This window comes from Lonchura striata, chromosome 15 (genome assembly GCF_050655825.1).
Source record: "Lonchura striata isolate lonStrDom1 chromosome 15, ASM5065582v1, whole genome shotgun sequence".
Taxonomy (NCBI): Eukaryota; Metazoa; Chordata; class Aves; order Passeriformes; family Estrildidae; genus Lonchura; species Lonchura striata.
In genome coordinates this window covers 15,823,675-15,849,532 of record NC_140717.1, presented here as the reverse complement: position 1 = coordinate 15,849,532, position 25,858 = coordinate 15,823,675, and the positions used below count along the sequence as shown (strand labels likewise).

The window sequence follows — 25,858 nt, the reverse complement described above, 5'->3', positions numbered from 1 at the left end:
GAGCCCTGCAGAGGGACAGGAGGGATGTGGAACCAGGGCTGTGGGTGCCCAGGAGTCCTGCACAGGGACAGGGAGGGATGTGGGTGCCCAGGAACCCTGCAGAGGGACAGGAGGGATGTGGAACCAGGGATGTGGGTGCCCAGGAACCCTGCAGAGGGACAGGAGGGATGTGGAACCAGGGATGTGGGTGCCCAGGAACCCTGCAGAGGGACAGGAGGGATGTGGGTGCTCAGGAGCCCTGCACAGGGACAGGGAGGGATGTGGGTGCCCAGGAACCCTGCACAGGGACAGGAGGGGATGTGGAACCGGGGACACAAAGGAGGGATTCAGACTCCCTCAAGTGGGCTCTTTCCCACTTCCCAGCACAGTGGCTCTGACATTTTGAGCCCAGCCCTGCTCAGGCTGGGCTGGTGCCCCTCAGCAGCTTCTCCTGGGGCTGCAGCACTGCCAGGAACACGGTGGCACTTCCCAGGGCCAGCAGGAGACAGAGCAAAGCTGGGATGGGAATTTTCTGTACCCAGCACAATCTTCCTGTAGTTTTTGTGGCCAGTGTAATTTATGATCAAGATCTAAGTGTCTCTTCAGAATGGGAACTCAGTGTTCTGCAAATGCAGTGCCCTTTTAATCAAGGATCTTGTCTCTGTTTAGTCTCCACATTAAGATAAATCTTAATTACTGGCCCCCTGCATTAGCAACAAAGCATTCAGCTTTCTTCCCTGCTTGCAGAGTTTTCAAATACCCTGCCAGAGGAATTTTGGAGGCCTGATAAATTACAGTCTGCAGACAAAAAGGGGGATGTAGAATACATTAAGAGACAGGGATGCAGAGCAATATCTCTGGATCCTTGGATGACTAATCCCACTCTCCTTGCAGTGAATCCATCCTGTTAGCATCCAGACGTGCAGAAGGGAGCATCACCCATGATTACTTTGATTTAGCAGATGCAGACTGGGTTGCTAAATGTAATTCTAGCATCTGCCAAAAGTGAGCATCCCTTACAAAGGAAGAAGGGACTGGAGCACTGGATTGCTTGGTTCTGTCAGCAGTTAGTGCTGTGGAAGGCTGGCATTGCCCAGGTCTGTGTGTGGCACCCAGGCCACGCTGCCCCAGGGCAGGGACAGAGCTCTGGGCTCTGCCCACATTACTGTGACAGCAGGAGTTCTGCCATTGTGAAAAAAAAAGTGAAATTTTATCAGCATTCCATGAGAAAAGGCCATAAATGCTGCTCTGGCCAGCAGGAAGCAATGGGCACATCCTGGGATAGAGCAGGAGGAACTAGGGATTCTGAGTGCTGAGAATTTTAAACTCTGTGCTTAAAGACACTGACCCACAAGAAAACACTGCATTTAACCTGAAGTCACAGAACAAGCTTTTAAAATTGATTAATAGCACTAGGATTACGAGTATGTACTTAGTTAAAAATCCAGAATATCACAAAGTAGAAAACTTAAAACTTTTAAGATATAAAAATAAATATAAAACAAAATAGAAGTTTTAGGGTGAATGCAAGTTCTTCTTTACCTTCTTCTTCCTTCTTCATAGGTTTGAGTGATATTTTGTGATTAAACAAAAAAGTTCGCATTGCAGACTTCAGTTATTGAGTAAAAAGGGAAAATATTCGAAGTGTCCTTTCTTAATGAGATAGTTTAGTTTTAAAAGACCTTATAACAAGAGTTAGTTAGCCATTTTATACCTTGTTAATAAAAGACTACAAAACTCAGAGTGGTGAGAAATAATAAACACCTGAGCCCAAACATAAAACACCATCTCAAGTGCCTTCAACCCCAACCTCAAAAAGCCAACAAGGAACCCTCCCAAAGGGACAAATCCTGAGAAATTCTGCTTGAAGCTGAGGCTGCTGAATGCCCCTCCTGCAGAGCCCGGGGAGAGGAGTTACCCTGGCAGCCAGGGCAGATCTCTGTGAGGCTGCAGGGGATACCCAGCCCTTCCCTCACCCAGCTCTGGAGCCAGCTGGAATAAAGAACTTTAACCACCAGCAGCTCCAGAGAGGCAGAACCACAGAACCACACTGCCCCTGAAGCTCCCGTCACTTCTTCCACTTCTGAACAACCGAGAATCAAATTCAGATTTCTTTTAACAAATTGGTTTCAGAAGTAAACACTTACTTCACTGTATTTGTTATCCTAACTTTATCATATGCAGTTCATAAAACCAATTCAAAACTTAATTTTGGAGCTGTGTGAGTTTGCCACAGGCAAACTGAGACTAACCAGGAAATCTTATTTCCTCTCCCTTGTGAAATAAGGATCTAAGCACTTGCATTAATATTTCTACCAGTCAAGTTCCACTGTCTGAATCTGAATTTATTCTTCCTCTAAAAGCAGCCCCATCCTGGCTGTCAGTGGTGAGCAGAGACTGGGCTGGCATTTCCTACACCGGGAGCAGCCAGATCAACATCCTGGATCCCCAGCACACCTTGGGGGAAGCTATTGTAAAAGAGGGGAACCTGGTGGGGAGAAATGCTGATGTCTCAGAAGGCTGAATGATTTCTGTATTAACTATGCTATAATACATTAATATACTATTTACAGGAGATACTAAAACTACAAACCTACTTGTTCTAACTCCCATATCTGACTCACTCCCAACTCGAGCCCCAGGTGGGTTGGATTGGCCACCAGGCTCAAACAATCCTCACCAGAATCCAACCAAGCATCACCCCAGGGAAACAATTCTCCACACACATTCCACATGGGAAAAACAAGGAGCAGAGATAGAAATTTCTGTTGTATTTAACAGAGCTGTAACAGAAGGGGATAGCTCACAGTGCTGGCTGGGTCAGCTGCAGTTAGTATCTGACACTGCTTGGCTTTGCCTTCCTTGCTGAACAAAACACTTCAGAAGTATTGAAGTGTTCTAGTTTTCTTTGGTTTATTTTCCAAATATATTTGTGGAAATACACAGCCCCCATCAAAGAAATTGATTACTCTTATTTATGAACTATAGACTTCCAAATACCACTATAGCTAAGTGGGTCTAGCCAAATCCATCCCTTATGGATTTTTTAATATATATTTTATATATTATATATATAATATTTTCTATATTATATATAGAACATATATATATTTATATAAAATATATATTTTCTACATACATACATATATATATGTATGTATGTATATATATAAACCCCTCTGTTTTACCTTAAAACCTGCAGTAAGGTGATGGGAGAAGTGAATTAATTAGGACATGGAATAAAATCAATGTTTTCATGTTAGATTGTGTCTCACTTCAGCATCTTTAAAGCTGTAAAGGGTTGCAGTTTGCTAGTTGTTTATCATTATCAGTGTGTCTCACCAGTGCTGAGCCTCTGGCTGGGGCCTCTCTGCTTTGCTGGAGCTGTGGCACCAAATCCCATCAGGCACAGGTCAAATATTAAATTATATTAAATAAATAAGTAAAAAACCCAAATATTACACCAGAGCTGTCTCTGATTTCTGTTGACTGCACAGCCGTGTCAGGATTCAGTGGCCAATCTGTATTTGCAAAGCAAGATGGCATTTCCTGCTGTGTGCAGGCAGATTCTGGAACTGAAAATGACTTCAAAGGAAGCAATTCTGGAACCTATTAAAACTTAACAAAAAACTTTAAGGAAAACTGCAGGAGATGGGAAACAGAACCCCACATTCCATCTTTCTGTAACCACTTAAAATGTAGAATAAGGATATGAAAGTGACTGGAGAAGATGGGAAGCAGAAGCCTACATTTTATTTCTCCAAGTATATACATAAACTAAAAAAAAAAATGCTATATTTTTTTAGAAGATGCTTATTTGTAACACAGGAAACTACCTGCTCCTCTTTGTGCCACTTCAGTCCTCTCTTTCAATATTGAGCTAAATTGACTTTGAAATGAAAGCACTTACATGGGAAACATTATCTAGAGAGAACAAATTGTAGTTACGGCTTGAAATGTGGGTGATTACCTGAGATATTCCAGCTCCAGCACCAGAACTGGCTCTGTTTAGCCCAGCAAATGGGAACAGATGGAAATGTGGGAAGTGACAGGTTAAAAGCCCTTATTGTGAGCCCAGCACACCTGAGAGCTGCTGCTGCTCATGGATCTAAGCACACTGCAGGTTCTTCTGACTACACTCACACTTGATAAATACAAGCAATAAACTGTCCTAAGTTCTCTTGAAAACTTCTGGTTTTATGCATTTATGCAGTGCATAAATTATCCACATTTCATCTCTGGCAGACGGGAAATATCTACGATGCACAGCCATACACAGAATTTTTTATTTAATGGCACCCTTAGACAGGTGCTTGGGAAACAGAGGGCAGAGAAACATGTAAAGAGCATTAACCTGAGGGTGCTGAGGCTGATCTGAACCCTGCCACAGGAATTTCCAATGCTTTATGGACTCCAAGGATTGAGTCCCAAGGACAATGTCCTGTTTTAAGTGACTGGGGTACTGCATGATACAGGGATGATTTTTATGGTCCCTGTGGAGGTTGTGAACTTGTTTTATTTGGGTAGATTAATATGCCATGGATTATTAATGAGTTCTTTTCTCCTTCTATTAGACAGCATGTTGTAAATGCAGGCCAACCCAATGGGAAGAAATGACAATGTCTGACTCAATTCAGAAGGCTGAATTATTTCTTTATTATAACTATGCTAAAATACATTAATATGCTATATAAAAGGAGGATACTAAAACTACACACGACTTTCTCTGACTAACACAACTCCTGACCCTCTCTGAGCCCAGCCCCAGGTGGGTTGGATTGGCCACCAGGTTCAAACCATCCTCACCAGAATCCAACCAAGCATCACCCCAGGAAACAATTCTCCAAACACATTCTACATGGGAAAACAAGGAGCAGAAATAGAAATTGTTTTCTCTTTCTTTTCTCTGTGCTCCTCTATGAAAAATCCTGAGAGGGAGAGAAATGTGCTGCCACAACAGCACTCATGTCCTGCAGTCTGAGGATCTCGGAGCCCTGCTCAAACCACAGTGGAAGTGGAGCAGGCACCCCACTTATTTCACTTCAATTTACTCTGGTTTGGAATCAGCAAGAGGAACTTTCTACTTGCTCTTTTCTTACTTTGGCTGTATAGTTTTAATTTTTGATAAGCAAAATCTGTATCAAAGACACCACAAACTCTTGTGCAACCGCTATGAAAAGGTGGTCATAAAAATGCAGAAAATAGTCATTATTTCCTATCCTTGTACCTAGATTGTTTTTCCTTTTCAAATAGTTTATTGATTTTGCTGGCTTCACAGCAGCTCTACATAAGCAAAGCACACAGAGGGCAGGAACAAGATTATTGCATTAATAAGTGCAGATACTGTACAGACATCAGAAACTCACTGCAGTTAAAAAGATGAGAGAGTGACACAGGAAAATTAAATTATTGATCAGACACATGTCTGATAGACTGGTGGGCCTTATAGAAACGAAATCTGGCGTATATCTAGAAGGAGGAAAATTAAATATATACAGTATATATAACCACAGATGCAATTACTTCCCCCTTCCTCAAGCAGAAACATGTTTTACCTCCAGGGCTGCATGTCCACATCCTGCTGGAGGCTCCTGGCCAGAGAACATCCTTGAGCTCTGCTCATTGTGTAAGTCAGGGATATGACACACAAGGGGATCAAAGCCATTTGTTTAAAGCACCATTTTCTTTGTTAGTGTAACCTGGGGCATCCCAGTGACCATTAACTTTATCTGAGCATCTCACAGCAGCTTCCAACTGAAAGAGGCTGGAAAAAAGATCAGCCTGCTTGAGAGCTTGGCCTTTTTGTCCTGCTCTATGGATGGCCAAATAAAAGACATCACCTCTAGCCAGGAACCTGCCTTCACTCATGGAATTACTCTGAATTTTACTCTTCAGGGCTGGACCTGCCCTGCCACTACAGAAGCAGGGGAGACCAGCATCCATGTTTAAGCAGGGGATTTTCCTTCACACAGAACTGTCACCCTGTTCTTTTAAAAGTTTTAAAGTTCTTTAAAAAGTTTTCTATGCCTTCTGATGTTTAGGTATGTCTACTAGAGTTCCTCACACCCTGTACATGTAAATAATGATTGTTTGACATTCTTCTTTGTGAGAAGAGAGAACTGATAAACTATTAGTTTAACCAGTGTAGTTAGAGAAGTAGCAATTCACCCTCCAATCCACTACCACTTTTAAAACTCTCTATATTACAAAGTAAGAAATAAAATTTATTTACTTTTGCTCTTTTATCTTAGTATAAATGCATGAGTTACTTCATATCATAATACAGCACAGAGCCAGCAGTACAGAGTGATCCTGTTGATAGTAAAAGGGTTTTAAAATCATGGGGATGTGGGAAGTTAGAAGGAAAGTTAGGCTTAGTAGACCCTGGGCAAATACCCTGGGCCTGTGCTTGCTAGAACTGCACCTGTGTAACCAGTATATGATAAATATATAGATATAATTGTTAGATGCAATGATTGTTTAGTAATTAAATATAATTGCTGTTTAATCATAAGAATAATCATGAGAAACTGTGGTCAGGGGCTTGAGAGAGATCACAAGAGATTCATGCTTGAATAAGATCAATGTATACAATAGAACAATATAAGTTTAATAATTGATATGTAAGTTATATAACGATAGAATATAAAATACGTTCAGCTCGAGAGCCACGTGGGAGTCAGATTTGGGTCTGCACCCCTGATCCCAGAGCTCCCAATAAAAGCAGATAATGATATCCCGTGGTTAATGTGCTCCTGAACAGTGCCAGCCAAGCCCTTGCACTGCGGCCCAGGCAATAAATGCCATTACAATGGGCTTCCAATGCCCTCTGCGAAGATGAGGCAGAGTCTGACTGCAGACAGACACGTGGCTCCCACCCCGCCAGACAATTCCTATTTTTGCCTAGCAGAGCTCCCAGGGCTTAATGAGTAGCCCATAATTTGGATGAGGTAAGAGCAGCGAGGAGGAATTAGTGAGTCTGGAATGACTTATTTATTGCCACACCAGGCTGACTCCTGCAGCTTCCAGGCAGCCTTACAGCATATGCCTCAGGATACCTGTGCCAGCTGGCAGCTCCCCTCTCAGCCTTCCAGCTTTCCATTTAGTCCATTTTCCAGCAGCCAGAGCAGAGAGAGGCTCCTCTGCTGGCTCAACCGAGCAGCAAGCTGTGTAAAGCTGCCCAAAAACAGGCACGGAGGAGCCTGGACCAAGTGACTGCTGAGGATGCCCAGGTCTGGAGCTGCTGGCTTGGGTTCCTGCTGCTGACATCATCCGTGCAGCAGGAGGCTCCTGCCTTCTGTCAGCTCCCCAAAACGAGAGCTCAAGAGCACAGAGAGGTTACAGCAGGCCTGGACCTCAGCCAGCTGCTTCAGAACACAAAAGGAAGGGAATTCACCTTTAAATCACACAAAGGTGATTTCTGCCCGCACGCTCTCCCCCCAAGCTGCATCCTGGTAAAGTCTGCTTTATGCAAATGAAAATAAAAGTGTTGTGGCAGGGTAAAAAATGTCCACATTAAAGAAGGAGGGAGATGAAGTGGTTCTCCCTGGCACAGCACACAGAGAGTGGAGCTCAGTAATGAACCGCAAGGCTTGAAGTGCAAGCAGCAGTTTGGGGGTAGAAGTGTAAATAAATGTGCAATTCTGCAGAGCCATCCTGTCTGTGAGCACATTATAGGGTGCAGTAACACTCTGCCCTGCCTCTCAATACTGAATTTACAGGCTAATGTTTCCCTCTGTCATTTTCTCCAGCTTCCCAGTGAACTTGAATTATTTTTACACTTATTTCGTTTAAGGAAAATACTCATTCCACAGCCTCCAAAGGACACAGAGCTCTGTTCCTACAGGACCTTGGGGAGCAGAGCACAGCACAGTCACTCCTCTGGCACTGACACTCAGCATTCAACAGTCACCTACTGCAATTAATAAAACTGCACTGTTGCTATTTTTCACTAATAGAGGATTTCCAAAAGCAAATTACAGCCATAAATTACATCATTACAGCCTGTATTATTGTTCTGTGGGGTAACAAATCTTGCAGAAAGACAATCAGCTCTGCTAGAGGAAAAAAAGTACAGAGGACAAATCAGATGACTGGGACCTGATTAAAATTAATGTCAGTGGTCCTTATTTTTCATTTGCCTGCTGAAATTCCCTCTTTCACCAGCGTGCTGGTGGTCGTGCCATGGTGCTGGAGCATTAAATATTAGGGATGATTTGTTTCTGAGGGGCAAACCCATCTTGATCAGTGTTTGTGTGGATTCCCTTTGCAGTTTACCTGGGCTCTGAGGACACCCCACAGCACTGGGGCCCAAGGGCTGGGCTGGGAATTCCCTGAGCACATGGCATCACGTGGAGAGCTGGGGCACCAGGCCTGGTTTAAAGAGGTTTTTTTGGTGGTCCAAGCTTTTCTGAGGTTCTGGTGCCCCTCTGGTTCTGGGATTATGGATGACTCAAACCCCATCCCTGCTGCTGCCCTCCAGCAGCTGCTGCAGAGGAGAGAGCCAGAAGCACAGTGCCAGCTTTGTCCCCTGCACTGCTCAGCCTGTCCTGCTCCTGTGGTTTATCTCCCTCGAGCAGAACCACGGAGTTTGAAGGACGGATTCTGAGTGAATTCCATGACAAACATCCGCAGTGAGCAGCACCTGTCTGGATAATGAACTGCAAACTGAGAGCAGGGCAAGGCAAACATGCATCCAGAGCAAATTGAAGGTGAAAAGTTCCTGGGTTTTTAAGGTTTGGGGGAGTTCATTAAAACACTGAGTCTTATAAAAGTCATGGTGATTTTTTAACCCCACGCTCCCTCATTATCTCCCATTAGAGTAAAGCATTTTCTGTTGTCCCCATCGTTTCACTGTCCAAGCTGTGACACCTCAGGACCTCATCAATTAGAGTCCAGCCTAAACAATTCACAGTTCTGCTAGGCAAATATTTCACCTGCTGGTGAAGAGCAAGGCATCCCCAGAAATATCAGAACCCTCTTTACAGATCAAAATTGTCATTAGAAGCTGCCAATGAAGAGAAATCCCTTCTGGCTGTCTGTATGGGTCACAGCTACCCCACCCCAGCTCAGGCTGAGACCCTGCTCTGTCCTGGCAGCCCCTGCCCAGCTGCCACCTCCTGCAGGTGACAGACCAGGAGCTGCAGACCACCCACCCTGCAGGGAAAAGCACAAATGTTTGCTGCCTGGAGTTGGTTTGGACAGTGGGTGTGCATTTCCCAGCTAAGCCTAGACAATCACCAGTTTGCTAAAGCTAATGAGAAAACTCGAGCTGAGGCAGAACTGGTGCATTAATTCCAGAGGAGAAGGCATAATCCAGCAGATTTCACACAGTGCAGAACCATGAGCAGACACAAGTGTCCCTCTGCCAGCTGTGCTGTCCCTCTGCCAGCTGTGCTGTCCCTCCTTTCCCTTTCAGGGAGCTGTTTCACTGAACCTTGACCCTAACCCCTGCCTTTGATCAGCTTGGCTCACACACAGAATTCCCTAGATGATTCTGGCACTCCTCTTCCAGGGGAGCATTTTGGTATCAGCACACCCAGCAGCCAGTAATTTACTTTGTGTTGCACCGCACATTATTTTTGTTCTGCAATTTCTTGTTTGGTTAGCAGGATTTGCCTCCTGTTGAGACTAAGAAGCATCTATTAAGCCTCATATTAACATTTCTCAGAGATCTTTATAAAACTGGAAGTTAGCTGGTCCCACCTCTCCTCAGCATCTTAAAAATCCCAAAGCAATCCATCCCACAGCATTGTCAGAATGGGGGATGCTGCAAGAGGAAATTGCACATATTCACAGAAAATGACATACAGTTTGATCCAATGGAAATATTTATTCCAGCCAGCTGGGATAGCCTTACTGATCCATTCTCATTTCCTGCAAAAGGCAGGACTGAATGTGATGGTATAAAGTAGGAATGTAGTAAATGCAGGAAAACAGAAGCTGGAGGCAAAAGTGCAAGGGTTGTAGAAATGATCTCTGGGACTTAAAAAGGCAGTGTTAAATTGAGTCACTTTGGAATCTTTATGCTGTCTGCATCTTCTGACCAATCTGAGATCAATGAACAACAGCTTGCCCGTGTTTTGCTTCTGTTTCCTGATGGGCAGGCAGCAAAAAAAGCCAATTCTCCCCAGCCAAGGTGAATCAATAGGCACTGCAGGCCCCAGGCACTGTGTGACACAGCTCCACAGGCAGGTGCAGAGCCCTGTGGGTGCACACTGAGAGCAGAGGCACAATTAGTGCAATTAACCCCCCCTAGGCTGAAGGGAGCAATGCTGTTCTCCTTTAGGGCACTGCAGCTGCACTGGGGGGAGGCACAGGAGGATCTCTGTGCCCCCCTTCCCACCAGGAGATTGGGACTCTGCTCTGCACAAACTCTGAACTCTGGAACTCCTGACTCCATGGTGCTGCTCAGAGCTGACTGAAGCTGTCCCACTCAGCACTATTAATAGAACAACTCCATTCTGCATAAAATGAATTTCCCAGCCTCACAGTATTTATTTCATGCGATTCACAACTGAATTATCTGAGACAATACCTGTCAGCTGAAAAGTCTGGCACGTGGATGATCTGTTTGTTCATTTGTTTGTTTGTGATAAGCAAGTCAGGAAATGGGTTTTTCCTTCTGGAAAGCTCCTCCGTGCCTGTTGCCTCCACTTCACTCAAGACTGAAACATGAACCAGAGTGAGAATTCTGTACTTGTGTGCCCTTGAACTAGATAGAGCTTTATGGTGTGAACTCACAGACTGTGCAGGGATGAAAACTCTATTTATTCAGGCCCATATTTTAAAATGGTATTGCAGGGACTTCATTACAATGAAATACCTTAAAAAATCCTTTCCTTAGGGAACAGCAGACATAAATGTGTATATAAAACAACAGTGTTTTGGGAGCTAAGTTTTTGATCACCTCTGTTTTAATGGAAAGCCAGTTAACAAGCACACATAAAACTGTCAAAAAGTGGTTTTGGCTGAGTCACAGCTCTGCAGTGGGTCCATGCCCTGCTCCTGCAGCAGGAGCACCAACACCCTGAGTTCAGGATGTAAAGAAACACACAAACCAAGCACTGCCCAATGAACAGCTCAGCACTGGGCAATCAGCACCTGAGGAACTGCACTGCCTAGTGAGCAGCTGAGAGTCCCACTACACACTGATGTACACACAGGTTACTCTGTGTACAAACTGGAAACCTGGAGGAAGCAGCAGCTCACAGGGGAAAGGTTCAGTCTGTACCACTGAAGAATCAGTTCCCATCAGCACATGAGTCAGTTCATGGCAGCAGAAAGGCAGGACAGGTAAAGACAGATTAGCACATCCCTTGTGAGACCCACTGGTACAGCTGAGCACAACTCCTGGGCACGTGAAACAGCAGCAAGAAACTTCCAGAAAGGCCTGAGCTGCTCCAGGTTTGCTGTGCTGGTCAGCAGGTGCCAGGGCATCACAGAGGCTGAGTGAAACCCAAGAGACCCACTGAAAATCAGCCTTATTTTAAAGAGGAAATATGCATGGAGGAGCAAGCTGCATGGCTTCCCATGGGGACAAGTGGCCTTTGAAGTAAATCTGGAGTATAACTCTGAGAATAGACTCCTAACTGATTTTATGCTTCAGCATTTAATGCCTGTATTTCATGCAAGTCACACTTGTAGATCAACTTCAGAGGGAGTGCATCGTGCTGGTGAAGGATTGCAGCTCCAGGTCCACATACAGATGGTCAGTATTAAAATTAAATATTAAATAAAAACATTAAATCAGTGATTCCCCATCTTCCCCCCAAGAAGGAGCTTTCCTTCAATATTAGCACTGAACAATGCACTCCTACACAGGTTTTGTGCCTTGTTCTATCCCAAAGCAGAATTTGGTACTGTTAAAAATGTGCATTACCCACCTAGAGCATGAAAAGAAACCTTTGGCTGAGCTTCCCAGAACGTGCTTTGTGCTGGACACAGACACCCAGAGCTCTCCAGTGGGACTCCCGTGTGCACACACCCAGGTGTAAATCTGGGGTATTTTAATAGGATCGAGAGGAGAATCTACACACTTGGCTACATTTGCTCATGACGGGATGGAAATCTTAGGAAAATTTGTGGGAAATAAGTCAGGCAACCTTGCAGACCTTAATTGGCTAGTTCTGAGGCTACCTGTGATTAATTGAGGAGGTTCCCAAAAGCAGTTTAGCAGATCATTATTCAAGGCCCTACGAAAGCATTTTCCTAATTGATCCTGCAAGAAGTAACATGAAATTAAAACCAGCCAGAATAGGGCACAGTCCAGCCAGTGGGTTCTTCCTGTCCACAGACAGTGGCATATATTTTCTGTGCCTTGAGAAATTATTTTATCTTCTTATTCAACTCTCCTACTTGATGAATTTCGTGAGCCCCACTTTCTGTAGCTGTGCTATCTCACAGCAGCTGTGATTTAAGTGAGTCCAGAGATCTGAAAGGGAGAGCATGGGCCTGACAGTGCAGTTTTTCATTTTTTCCCATCTCTATCCAAAGGTCTAATAAATGATGTTACCTCTTTACAGATCTTGCCTCAGTAATTATTGCTATTCAGTGCTGGAAATACAACAATGTGAATTTAATCTCACACTTTGAGTGAGACACACAGACCTTCACACAGCCTGCATGTAGGGTACACTGAGTGGATGCTGTCACCAAGTGCCATACTCAGGAATTTGGAAAACAGAGGATATGTCTGATTAGAACTTCATTTGGCGCACAGGACTTAGCTGATATTCTGTTATGGGAGAGTTAGAAAGCAACAAACCCATTAAAGCTGTATTTTTCTAACATTTCTGTCTCATTTTTCCTCTCCAACTACCTTGAAGGGTGACACATCCTCCAAAATTACTCAGACTGATTAACTTCTGATCTTGGGGAAAAAAAAATAGACTTCCCTCAAATTTACATGTTATTTTTTTCTGGCAAAAAATGATTACAGTTCCCATCAGTCCAAGCTGTTTTATGTCTCTTGCTCCTATCATTTCCCTGTAGCACATCCCTGCATTGCTGTTCCTTACCTGTACACGCTGCTTAGGCACATGGAATAGGGGTTCTGCTAACACCCTCTCTTTTGACTGCATGAAGAATTTCCATCCATTTTTCAGCAGCTTTACCCTACCCCTTGCTCCACTGATCCAAGCCCTACAAGGCCATTTGAAAATTTCAGGTTCAGCTCTTGCTGACAATGTCAATTCTTTTATCTCTTCCAGAACGCCATAGCAACAGTTGCACTCATCTTTTGAAGACCACTTGGTTTTCATCTTCCTACTCTTTTTGTAATGTAATCAGGCACAGGGCAATAAAAGATACATGATCCTTCTTGCTTCATAAGTTTGGAATGGCTCACACGAGACAAGCTTTAGTCCACGGGTCAGAGCAGCCTTTATCTTTCTGTTACACCCAAAGCAGGGAAAAGTTTGCTAAAAGACGTTCCAGGGTGTCCCTGAGAGCCTGGCAGAGACCTGAGCAGCCCCACACCCTGGTCCCTGCAGTGCCTCTGGGCAGCTCCTTCTCCTGGGCACTTTTGGAACTGTGCAGTGACACCTTTGACTTTGGATGTTAGCAGTTCTGTTGCCTTGATTCTAAGGATTTTCTAAAGCCTTCTGAGTTTATATTCTCGTACAGAACTTTCTCACACAACTTTCTGTAAACAATCTATTGTTTTGCATCCCTCCATAGAGGTGGAGAGATTTGATGTACTGGTGGTTTGTCCAATGTCATTGGAGAGGTGGCACCTTCACCCTCCAATCCACTGGCACCTTTGGGAAAGTATAAATGCTGGAGTCAGAAAATAAACTTCCTCTTTTTCACCTTGCAATAGCAAATAGCTCACGTTGTGCTTTCACGTGTCCTGTAGTGACACAGTTCCACCCTGCAAGGCTCCAGGCTTGAATCAACAGAATTCCCTTTGCCTCCAGAGGATCACAAACCCCCCTGAGGTCTGGCTGCTGTCTGTACACAAGCACGTGCTGCTGCTGCTGCTGTGGCAGTGTAGATGAAGGCTCTGAGCTGGCTTCTCAGCACAGCCAGGGTCACCTCTGTGCCTCCAGTGGGACTCTGGTTTGTGAGCAGGGCTGCCAGGTAATCAGCTCAGCTTACCTGGAGATCAGTGCCTGGATGAAGGAACACCCTAGCTAACAGAAGTGAGAATTCCTTTATCTACCCACATCCTGCTAGTAAAGCCAATTGTGGTCTGGTGCTCCAGCCAGCTGCACTCTGTTCACACAGTGTATTTTGGCTCTGGCTAAGTGTTATCACAAGGCACAGCAATGGGATGAACACAAGAAAGCTTTGTGAAGAGAAAGGTTTAATGATTTCATTGTTTGAACCCGCAGTGCCTACTGGCAGTCTGCTGGGAATAAGGATCTTGCCTTACATGATTTATACAACACTAAACTCATCCTTTTAGACCTCCAGTTCTTACAGGAAGCCTTGCAGGCAGATGAATTTTAATGCAGAAAAGACACACGTCTGCAAGAACCCTGTATGCAAGTGTGAAGGCATCACACCCTGACAGGAGACGCCAGAATCTCCATTCCCTCAGATATGGAATACAGAGAAGAAGCTCATGAATTCTTTCATGAAAAGAGCAAGAAGACATGTCAGCAGACATGTCTGTTGTTTGGTAGTGGAAGGCATCTATCTCAAAATAAAATCTGACCACAAAAATTCTTCTTTATGCACGTTCTCCAGTCCTTAGAGGACAGATGCTCCAATAAATATTCCCTGCTCAAGCTGACAGGTAATGAGGACAATTATTTCCCCCTCAGATCTGGAATGCAGTGCAGGCTTTCTGCTGACTTAACAGACTGTGGATCAGGAAATTGCTGGGCATGACCTCATTTGATATGAGCAGCAGTTTCACTCTTCAAATGGGGAAGAATATATTGAAGACTGGGACTTCCAGGAAATAATACTCATCTAATTATCTGGTGAACACTGCTCAAAGAAAAGACTGCCAGAATTTTGCCACCAAGATGATGCACCAGAGGGGCAAAATTCACAAGAAGCATAGAGCTATGTCTAACTCTTCTTCCAAATCCTGACCAACAGAAAACAAAACCTGCCTAACAACAGCACAGCTGAAATGCTGGAGAATCCAGTGAAATTCCTTGTTTTCCTAAAACACTGAGCAGAGAGAGCAGATTTGAACCCAAACCATTTACCCACAGGAAAGTCTGCACTTCATGATTCTTAAATATATTACAGAGGCTATTACTGTTTTCTATTTTTGACTTCAACCCAAAAGTTCTTACACTACTAGGTCATCAAGCAGAAGAATGAGGATCAGCCTCAGCCTACTATAGACCAAGCAACCTGGCCTTCAGCAGAAGGACCTTGAGGCCCTCTGGAGTTGCAGGTTCAAGGCAGTCAGAAACAGGAAGGAAAATCTACTGGGGTTTGTGAGAAAAGCCAGGAAATTCAGGGTTTAAATGTGAGGGAGACAGCTGAAGAGGCAGCATCCCTTCCCTCTGACCATCCCTTCCCTCTGACCATCCCTTCCTTCTGACCATCCCTTCCTTCTGAGCTTCACCTTCTCTGAGCATCCCTCCCTGTCCCAGGCACATTCTTCTCTCAGGATTTTTCCACAGAGGAGCACAGAGGAAAGGAAAAGAAAACAATTTCTATTTCTGATCCTTGTTTTTCCCATGTGGAATTTGTTTGGAGAATTGTTTCCCTGGGGTGATTGCTTGGTTGGATTCTGGTGAGGATTGTTTGAGCCTGGTGGCCAATCCAACCCACCTGGGGCTGGGCTCAGAGAGGGGCACGAGTTGGGAGTCAGATATGGGAGTTAGAACAAGTAGGTTTGTAGTTTTAGTATCTCCTTTAAATAGTATATTAATGTATTATAGCATAGTTATAATACAGAAATCATTCAGCCTTCAGAGCTGGAGTCAGACATCAGCATTTCTTCCCATCGAGTTCACCTGCATTTACAATACCTTCCCTCTGAGCATCCTCCTGAGCACCCCTCACCCTTGGGGCACACACAGAGCTGTGTGCTGTGCAGGGTGAGGATGGTTCCTCTCCTTTGGGGTCAGTGTAGGGCACACACAGAGCTGTGTGCTGTGCAGGGTGAGGATGGTTCCTCTCCTTTGGGGTCAGTGTAGGGCACACACAGAGCTGTGTGCTGTGCAGTGTAGGGCACACACACACAGAGCTGTGTGCTGTGCAGTGTAGGGCACACACAGAGCTGTGTGCTGTGCAGGGTGAGGATGGCTCCTCACTTGTGGGGCAGTGTAGGGCACACACACACAGAGCTGTGTGCTGTGCAGGGTGAGGATGGCTCCTCACTTGTGGGGCAGTGTAGGGCACACACACACAGAGCTGTGGGCTGTGCAGGGTGAGGATGGCTCCTCTCCTTTGGGGTCAGTGCAGGGCACACACAGAGCTGTGTGCTGTGCAGGGTGAGGATGGCTCCTCACTTGTGGGGCAGTGTAGGACACACAGAGCTGTGGGCTGTGCAGGGTGAGGATGGTTCCTCTCCTTTGGGGTCAGTGTAGGGCACACACAGAGCTGTGGGCTGTGCAGGGTGAGGATGCTCCCAGAGGCAGTGCCAGGGCAGGGAGCACTCCGTGCCGAGGCTGAAGCCCTGGCACGGGCTGGGCACGGGCTGGCACGGGCCGGGGCAGGCTCTTACCATGGCCAGGGGCACGATTGCCACCAGGTCCTTCTGGCAGATGAAGATCTCGGCCAGGGCGGGGTCGGAGGAGCCGCGCCGGGGGTACTCCACCTGCCAGCTGATGGGCTGCGTGCCCGACAGGCTGCTGAAGCTGGCCATCTCAAAGTCCAGCTGCACGACCTCGTGGAACAGGCTGGTGCTCCTGCGGAGAGCAAAGAGGCAAGGCACAGCCATTACTGGGGCTGACAAAGACAATCAGGTGGAACACTGCAAGTTCAGCTGGCCACCCGTGCACATCACACTTCCAGGAAGGCTTTTTCCAACCTACAGCTGCCCCAGAGCACGCAAACTGGAATTATTCACAATTACCCAAAGCTTCTCCTGCGGGCACTGCGGAGGGGTGGAACCCAGGTTACTGCAACACACTTACTCCATTCCAACTTCTGTTTGATTTTTCAAACACGTTTCATGCTCTGAGTTGGATCAGAACTCTGATCCATCGAAGCTAAGGCCAGAGCAGCTCGTGAAGGCTGAGAAGCCCAGAATTTCTGCAGTCAGACAGAAAACCAAGGTTTCTCGAAACTGTCCACCACCAAAGTCACAGAAATCCTCAGCAATGAAGCTCAGTGTAACCAGTGTGGGAAAGTCATTAAAACAATTAACAGGATTAAATGAAAAAATGACAATTTTAGTCTAATCCTAGAGATTAGACTAAATTTAATTTAATAGATTTCATTTCCTCTGGATATTAAAATCTCAGGCAGTTGAGACCAAACAAAGGAAAAAAGCTGTGGCAGGTAAAATATACCACAAAGTCAGTAAGCAAATTTGAAAAACAAATATGAAAAAACATGCTGGAAATGTTGCCCTCACATTAAATTTCTTCAACTACACCAGAAATAATAAAAATATATTAAATTAATTTGCTGGACTAGCTGTTGGTTTAATTGAATATAAAAAAAAAGGTTTAGAGATTATCCATTAACTTTCCTGGAACTTTCCAAATGCCTTCCCACAGTGTGAATATCCTACTGAATATTCCTGCATTCCAACCCTACGTTGCAATGATTTGAAAATGAAGGGAATGACAGGTAACTTCCTAGCTCAGTAACCCAATCCCAGCCTCATCACACCTGTGCCTGCATTGCTCACGTAACAGCTTCAATTTTTCCTCTCTTTTTTGCATCCCATACATGAAGGCCCATTTCTGAGAAAATCCATCAAGAACTGCTCATGTACGAAGCACTTACATTCTCAATTTCTAGACTTTCTTTCTCCCTCTGAACAGAAATCACTGTTTTTTGCTACTTATGACATATTCTGTGCTTTACTTTGCATGATTACTTTGAAAGCAAATGGTTCCCCTGATAATTATTATTTTGATTATGGGTTTTCATTCGGATGCCTCCCTCTGAAAAGTCTTAACACTGCCTAATCTTGAAATTTATTTTCTTTGCTGTTTTCTTGCTATGTCAAAAGAGAGACATTGGAGCACTTTTTGTGACAGTGGCACATTTCCTGCCTGCTTTTAGAGAGTGATTTTGGGCAGAAATGTGATGGATGGATGGGTTTAGCAATTCATAACCCAAGCCCAGCCTATTGGCACTTGAAGAGTTGCTATTACATAAATCTTACAGCCTGTAAATACGAGGCAGCTGCAGTAGCTGTGCTTTACACACTCCTGGACACCTCCAAGTGAAGGCACACTGTGTGGAACCCGGTGATTTCTTTGCAAACATGAGCACGTGCAAAGATACCTGAACCACCTGAGCTGCAGCGTCCATTTGGCTGCTAAAGGCACCATTATGCCTCAGATTAATGACACCTGAAATGACATTATTTTCACCATTTCTAGTTCTGATTCTTAGGAACTGACAGAAAAAAAGTTTTTCTGTGTGGCTGACCATCCCAGTGCTTTCACTTCCACCAAAAGGAGAATAACTCTTTGCACACATCAAAGCTGCTCCAAGAGTGAATGAACGCCAGGAAAGGTCTCCAGATGAAGAAGTCTGCCTGCATTCCTCCAAAGATCCTCTGAAAATGTGCATTATTATAACATGTGCTGCATCTTTCCAATAGCAGCCCCAGCTGTGCTGGCAGCTCCAGAGCTGGAGGTGAGAACCTGCAGGTGAAGAGCTCATTTCCAGCCAGCCCCTGGTCCCAAACCTCTTCTCCCCTCCCCTCCGTGGCCCAGCTCTGCTCCCAGGACTCAGGAGGGGCTGGTGACACACTCACGGCCACGTGGAAGGAGGGCTGGCACAGGCAAGGAACAGCTCTGGGTTTAGCCAAGTCTTTTATTAATCTTTTATTAATCACTGCCCCACCGTTCTGGTCTCACTGACAAGCACAGGATTTGGTTCTGGAAGTGTTCTTCAGCATCCTGCCACCATCCTGTACCTGAGGCGTGTTTCATGAGCTGTTCTGTGACAGAAATCATTGTTACACCTTCTACAGAACCCCTGCCAAGCTGGGATTTCCAGTTCCCCCAGCACTGGTATCACTCACTGAGCTGTTCTGTGTCCCCCTGACCCATGACAAAGACAGGCTGCTTTAGTGGTGGAGGGCCACAAAAAACAGCCCCCAAATTCATCTACAGATTTCTGATTAATGCTCATGTATTTTTTCTGTAAAACACGAGATACAAAAATGTCAAAAATCGTGCGTGGTGCAAGACAAAGCTTTGCCTGCTGCTCTTCCAGGCTGACCTGCATCAATATTCCAGTGCCTGCATCTGTGAGTAATGCACCCACCTCCTCCGCAGCAAAGCAGCCCTGATGCAATGTCACAGCATCATCCGTTTCCTCCTTCCCTCTTCACACACAAGAAACAGAGAGAAGATCAACAGCTGGGAAAGCATCCACTTGAAAGAAAATATGCCTTCAGAGATGTGTAATGGCTGAGGAGAAAATGCTTCTGGTGAAGCACATTTAATGCTCAGAGCTTGCTCACTGACTGAAACAGCAGCTCCTTAATATCCAACATTTAGAAGTGCTCAGCAGCCGGAACAGCAAGTAATTATAAAACTTTTCTAAAGTACACAGCACGCAGTGATTGCAAATGAAGCTTCCTCAAGGAAGAGCTTCCAAGGAATTGCTCCAGGGTGGGTATACGAGTCTAATTTGATTGGATTGAGAGCTCCCCTGGGCCAGCTCACTCCTTGGATTTATTTTAATTTATAAAAATGCTAATCATTCAGGGCCAGACTGGAGCACGTGCTAGCACAGGGGAGTGAGGACTCCTGATGTGCTGAGCAGCCCCTGGGAGGGTGGGTGTGAGCAGGAGACATCAGCAGCAGCTGAACCTCCCTGCTGGAGCAGGTGGCCAGTGGTGAGGAGATGCTGGTGGTCCCTGGTGAGGAGATGCTGGTGGTCCCTGGTGAGGAGATGCTGGTGGCCTGTGGTGAGGAGATGCTGGTGGGCCATGGTGAGGAGATGCTGGTGGTCCCTGGTGAGGAGATGTTGGTGGTCCATGGTGAGGAGATGCTGGTGGCCCATGGTGAGGAGATGCTGGTGGCCCATGGTGAGGAGACGCTGGTGCTTTCAGCAGCTGCCTGCAGCTCAGGGATGGGGAATTCACTCCTGGCAGAGGCTGGCAGCAAAGTGCTGCCCCAGGAGAACGGGCAGCAGAGCCCCTAAATGCCTCTGAGCAGCACAGTTTTGGGGAAAGAAGGTGGAATGGAAATGTTCTGTTAATGGGAAGATAATAAAAGATGCATAAAAGGGAAAACAGAAGTGGCATCAGGAGAAAATGCCATTAAAGTCGGCAGCTGCTGCCAGCTGTGTGGGCAGCACACACCCTTGAGGATCAGCCAGTGTTAACTGCACTTTTGTTTTTAGAAGATTTTGAGTATGATATTAAGCATTCCTTTGTAAGCACTTATTGATCATTCAAACCTTCAGTGAAAAAAGAAATATTTCCTCTTGGAAGATTTTTCTTCTATTCACATGCAGGACTGGCTCTGAGGCCCCAGGACTAGTGACCTCTGAGGCCCCAGGACTAGTGACCACTGAGGGCAGGATGAGTGACCACTGAGGGCAGGATGAGTGACCACTGAGGCCCCAGGATGAGTGACCACTGAGGGCAGGATGAGTGACCACTGAGGCCCCAGGATGAGTGACCACTGAGGCCCCAGGATGAGTGACCACTGAGGCCCCAGGATGAGTGACCACTGAGGGCAGGATGAGAGACCAGGCTCGTGCTGCAAGGGTGTCCCAGGAGCAGGGAGGCAGAGGATCACCAGGAGCACCCAGAGAGCTCAGCTGCTGCCAGAGCCATCAGCAGACAGAAATCTTTGCTGGATGCCCATCTGCAGGTGTGGCCCAGCAGTCTCTGATGGGAGATTTCACAGTGCTGGGTTATTGCTCCAAGTAATAGAGCAGTTTCCACTCTTAAATGAGTGAATCTTAGGACTGCTACAGGCTAAATCAATAATTTCGATTTATTACAGTGACTCTCAAAAGAGAAATTTTAAAAAGCCTAGATTAAAAACATTTTTTAGCCATCCTTTATTCCAACAGATTTTTACTGAAAGTGCCTAGGGATCCGAGAGTACTTCGACCTGCTGGAAATTCAGCAACTCCTTTCTTCTCTAATGCTCTCCAGTTTGACAGTGACATCTTAATGCAAGATCAGCACTCACCAAATGACACAAAAAATAGAGAAGAGTACAAACTCCATCCTCCCTTTACTCTTCACTAAAATGAATGTATTGAAGCATGTTATTACCATGTGCAGAGGCAAAACCATCGGGAGCTGCTGGTCAAACTGGACCCCAGAGCAATCTGTGCTGCAGCTGAGGCACAGCAGGACCTGTGCCCACCTTGGGGAAGGGTTCAGGGCTTGTGCTGCTGCCATTCTCCATCTCCTGTTCTCCTGCCCCTTCTCCTCACCACGGCAGATAATGGGGATATCTGTAAGGAACACGCCTGGGGACCAGTGAGTCACAGCAATTTCAGGAAAATTAACGGCGCAGAATTAGAACTTGATCTGGGGGAGTGTGACTGCAGATGACTTTAAAGATCATGGAATGGTTTGGGGAGAAAGGATCTTAAAAATCACTGAGTTCCATCAGACCTGGCTGCTCCACCACTGCCCACCTGAAATACTTTTTCACACGGAGTACAAATGTGTAAAAATAAGTTTCTTTCAGCAAGTCCTTAATAAAAGCTGTTACAAAGCTAAAACCCTCAAAAATTGGAGAAAGGATGAAGTAATTACAGAGTAATGCTAACTACTGGAGACAAAATGCAGCTTAAATATCTCATTTTGCAGTATTAACCCAGCTTTTACCTTTAAACCATAAAAAACCAGCAGAAGAGAAAGAAAAGGATGATCTGTTTTGACTTTACAGATAGGGAGGACATAATTTCATGGAAACCTAAGATATTGGAATTATTATGAGGTTTTCCAAAGGCAAATATCCAAGGTATATATAAGGTTATATAGAAGAGCAAACTCTTGATCACCATAACATAATATACGTGTGTATCCTCAGGAGGATGATATAATGCTGCACTTGATTTCTTTGTACAGTCCAGATCAGAGTTAGATTACTTAATAAGGTTTCTTGGCTTTCTTGTCATAAACCGTGATATAAAACATCGCTTTTTGATTAAGGCATTTGAACTAGGACAGGAAATCTCATTTCACTTCCCAGCTCCTCCACAGCATCCTTGAACGGCCTGAGGCAAGACATGAAGATACAGATCCTTGCAGCTAAAATAAAATCAATAGGCATTAGGCCTGGTGGAGCTTTGGAAACCTCTGGTGCCTGCCTGCTGCACCTGAACGTGGCACCTCTGCCACGCTGCCTGAGCCCAGGATCCCTGCTGCCTTCAGCCTCAGCAGGGACGGGCAAGGGCTTGGAGAGCACTCCTGCTTCTCCTGCTGGGTGGGAGGGTCATTCCCAGCTCATGAAATAAGCACTGCCTGCGTGGCAGAGGCTAGAGAGAGCCCAGGGTGGGATATTTCTGTGCCTTTATTTCCCAGGGGAACAAGGTGAAGAGTAATTTGTTCTTCCAGTCTCACAAAAAATCAGCTCAGTGCCTGAATTCTCTGTCCAAGCCTTGCCTACAGATGCTAATCTCATTTATGTTACACTGAGAGCAGACAGCAAAAGTCATGTTGGTAACTGGAGTGCAGAAAACCAGAAATGCTCCTCTCTTGGACAGGCAGAAAGCTGAACAAGACAGGCCCTGAAGGAGTGAGACCTGACTGGGGATCACAATAAATCCCCAGTCTCTCCTTCCATGCAGAGCACTTTTCCAGAGTCACTAATCACCAATAAACGCTGCAGGAGGACAGCAGCTCATCAGTCTCCTCTGATACTGCATCACACCAGGCACAGACAGATGAGATTGATTTTTCCCTGCTCCCAAAGGACTCAGGTGTGAAGCCTCTGCCTCGGACTGGAAAAGGCTGTGTGCAAACACAGGTCCTGAGCTGCCCCATCTCCCACCTTCATCTCTTTGCACAAGGCAGGATGGTTCATTACCATTGCAGATAACAAAACAATCGGCACACTGGGCAAGGAATGGGCTCTCACAGTGATCCATCATCTCCTCCTGCCTCTGAGAAGGACATTTCCTACTCGGTATTCCTCCAGTGCTGGAGCCTCCCCAGCAGCACGGTCAGTAAAGCAGCGCTTTCCCCTTTTGGAGAGAGCAAATGTGCAAGCACTGAAAAGTTTCCAAGGGACAGCAGTGGAAAGGAGACCCTGAGAAGATGTTTCCAGAGAGACTCACTCCAAACCCAGAGCTTTCAAGTGGAGAAGGGAAGGCAGGATCTTCTCATCACCAGCCTCAGATTTTATGGCTCTTGCAGCTAGATAGATGCAGCAAGATGAGAGCAAATACCCCAAAGGAGGTTTTATCATTCCCATTTAATTGCTGATTTAACAGTTTGGGAGCAGCCAGTGAAACATTTTCAGAGGCAAGAGAACACCTCTGACAAAGCAGCCTAGACATGACATTTTCTGGCACAAATACCTTTCATATGTGTTTTATTCCACTTAGAAGCAGCAGTACCCTGGAAATGATGAACTACAATTACCAAATCCATTTGTGAGCTGGGAGGGCTCAGCCCCCACCTTTGGCCCAGTGGAGATGTGGCAGCTGCTGTTGCCATGACCAGTGGATTTCTGTGCTGACTGGGCTGTGGCAGAGCTGTGCCCCAGGTGACACAGTGACAGGGCAGGGACACAGCCCCAGTGCCCAGTACCAGGCACTCTGAAACAAACTGAGGATGAAGCTGCATTATGAATCAGCTGGCAAGAAAAGTCACATTTGGATGTAACTGTGTGTGCAGATCAGATGTGGGGTATGCACATCTCATTTTCAAGTCAGGTATTCAGATTTCAGCTCCTACAGCTCTTATGGGTTGAGGGTTTTTTTCAGCTCTGCCACTGTATCTGCTTTTTATTCTGTGTTTTATTCTGTATTCTTTGTTTAAAACTCCAAAAATATTTTGCATAAAGATCCCCATTCCTTCTCAACAGAGAACCTGCCTGCTGGAAAAACACCTACCAAGTCAACCATTCACCAGGCATGTAAAGCTGATATAATATCTGCATTTTGCAGAGGCAACGGATCTAAAGAAAGCTCCCACTTAATGGCTCAGTAAGGAGAATAACAGCATTTAAGTGATGAATATTGTGGTGGAACAACTAAGAAAGTAACACTCAAGTGAAGTTTGTCACACTTGCTGGCCAGGGACAAATCCATGGGCGTGGAAAAGTCAAGTTTGTGGGTGCCAGCCCCAGGCTCCCCCTGCTCTCCCTGTGGACACAACTGCACTTTCCAAGTGTCCTTTGCCAAGGGCTGCTTCAGAGCAGAAGCAATGTCCAACACTGCTGGATGGCAGCTGTCTGAAGAGAGCTCCAGCTCAGCTGCAGAGCTTCTCATGGTGATTGTGAAGCTGCCTGAATAGAGAGGAAAACACCTTGAAATGAGCTGTGTCCTCAGAGAAATAAACCCAACAGCTGCAATTTCACAGAGAGCAAACCCATTTTGTGTGGAGTCCCTTGGACTGGGGGCTGCAGGGAATTGGGTAATACTGTGTTCAACCCAAAGCTGGAGAATACCAGTCTGGGGAAGATGAAGTTTTCTTTCTAGAAAGTCAATATTTTTTGCAAGCTTCACTAAGGAGCACTCTGCAGCATGAGTGTATTCCTCTCCCCCAGTCTCAGGCTGTACCTGCTGTCTCAGACCACATTATTCCCCTTCTCTGTATTTGCAGAATGTTTGTGTTACTCTTTTAATCCTACTCTTTTGTTGTAAGTTCTCTTTAATGTTGTGTGCTGCTCACATGGTCTCTCCTATGCTAAAGTCACAAGCAGAGTGAAGCAGAAACCCAAACCAGTCTGAGGAGAACACCCAGCAGCAACAGTGGGATAAATCCTGAGCTCATGGAACCCCATGTAACTGGGAATGACACGAGTCAAAACTGAGAGGAGCCAGGCCAGCAGAGCTAGATGGGTTTTCAGCCCCCTTCCAACCCAGGCCATTCCATGATTCTCCACTTCCCTGTCTGCTTTCCCTGTCTTTTTGCCTTCTTCTGAATATTTAAAACAAAAGAGAGTGAGCTGGTTCTAGGGAATGTCCTGGGGAAATCAGACAAAAATGTGATAACTTCAGGCTGCAGTTATAAACCAGCTCTTATTCAAATTTACAAAAACCACGGACCCTGGGGCTTTCAGTAGCTGCAGTTCTGGAAGCCTGATGGACAAACCTTTATTTAACAGTTCATAAAGCAAAGCTTAACAACGCTGCCTTCCCAATGCCATCCAAAGCTCTTGCTCACTGTAAATTTAAAAAGAAGCTTATTGAAAGCGGAACCAGCATAAATACTGGAGGTAGATCCATTACATTTCGTGATACAGTTACTGGGTGGTAGTTCACTCCTCCTGTTCAAGGATAATAAAAGGAAAATGTCCCCATGACATTCAGTGGCAGAAATGTCATTGCTGAAGTGCCTATGATGTGCAATTAACATTTTTAAGGATTCATTTAAATGGATACTGTCACGGCTGATAGATCTGAGATTACACCAACCATCTCTGTTTGGATTTCTGCCTAATTCAGCATCTCACTAGCAAGTTCACCCTCTCACTTCTGGATATTTATATTTTTCTTTCTCCTTATGTCTACTGCATTGAGGGTGCTATAAAAACTTGATCATTTTATAGACTTGTCATTTTATGAATTTATCATTCAGGGCCATCATTCAAGATGGGACTTGGAGGAACTGGTCTAATGG

At 45.4% G+C, this 25,858-nt stretch overlaps 1 protein-coding gene across 3 annotated transcripts in view; it reads right to left on the bottom strand.

The window, feature by feature from the left end:
- The window catches only part of TMEM132C (transmembrane protein 132C), a 182,922-nt gene that overhangs the window by 28,696 nt on the left and 128,368 nt on the right, over positions 1 to 25,858 (bottom strand). For all 3 annotated transcript variants that reach the window (XM_077787270.2, XM_085593385.1, XM_085593386.1), the window contains one exon: positions 16,622 to 16,805. In XM_077787270.2, the coding sequence (XP_077643396.1) occupies positions 16,622 to 16,805 (184 nt within the window). The remainder of the gene's footprint in view (positions 1 to 16,621; positions 16,806 to 25,858) is intronic.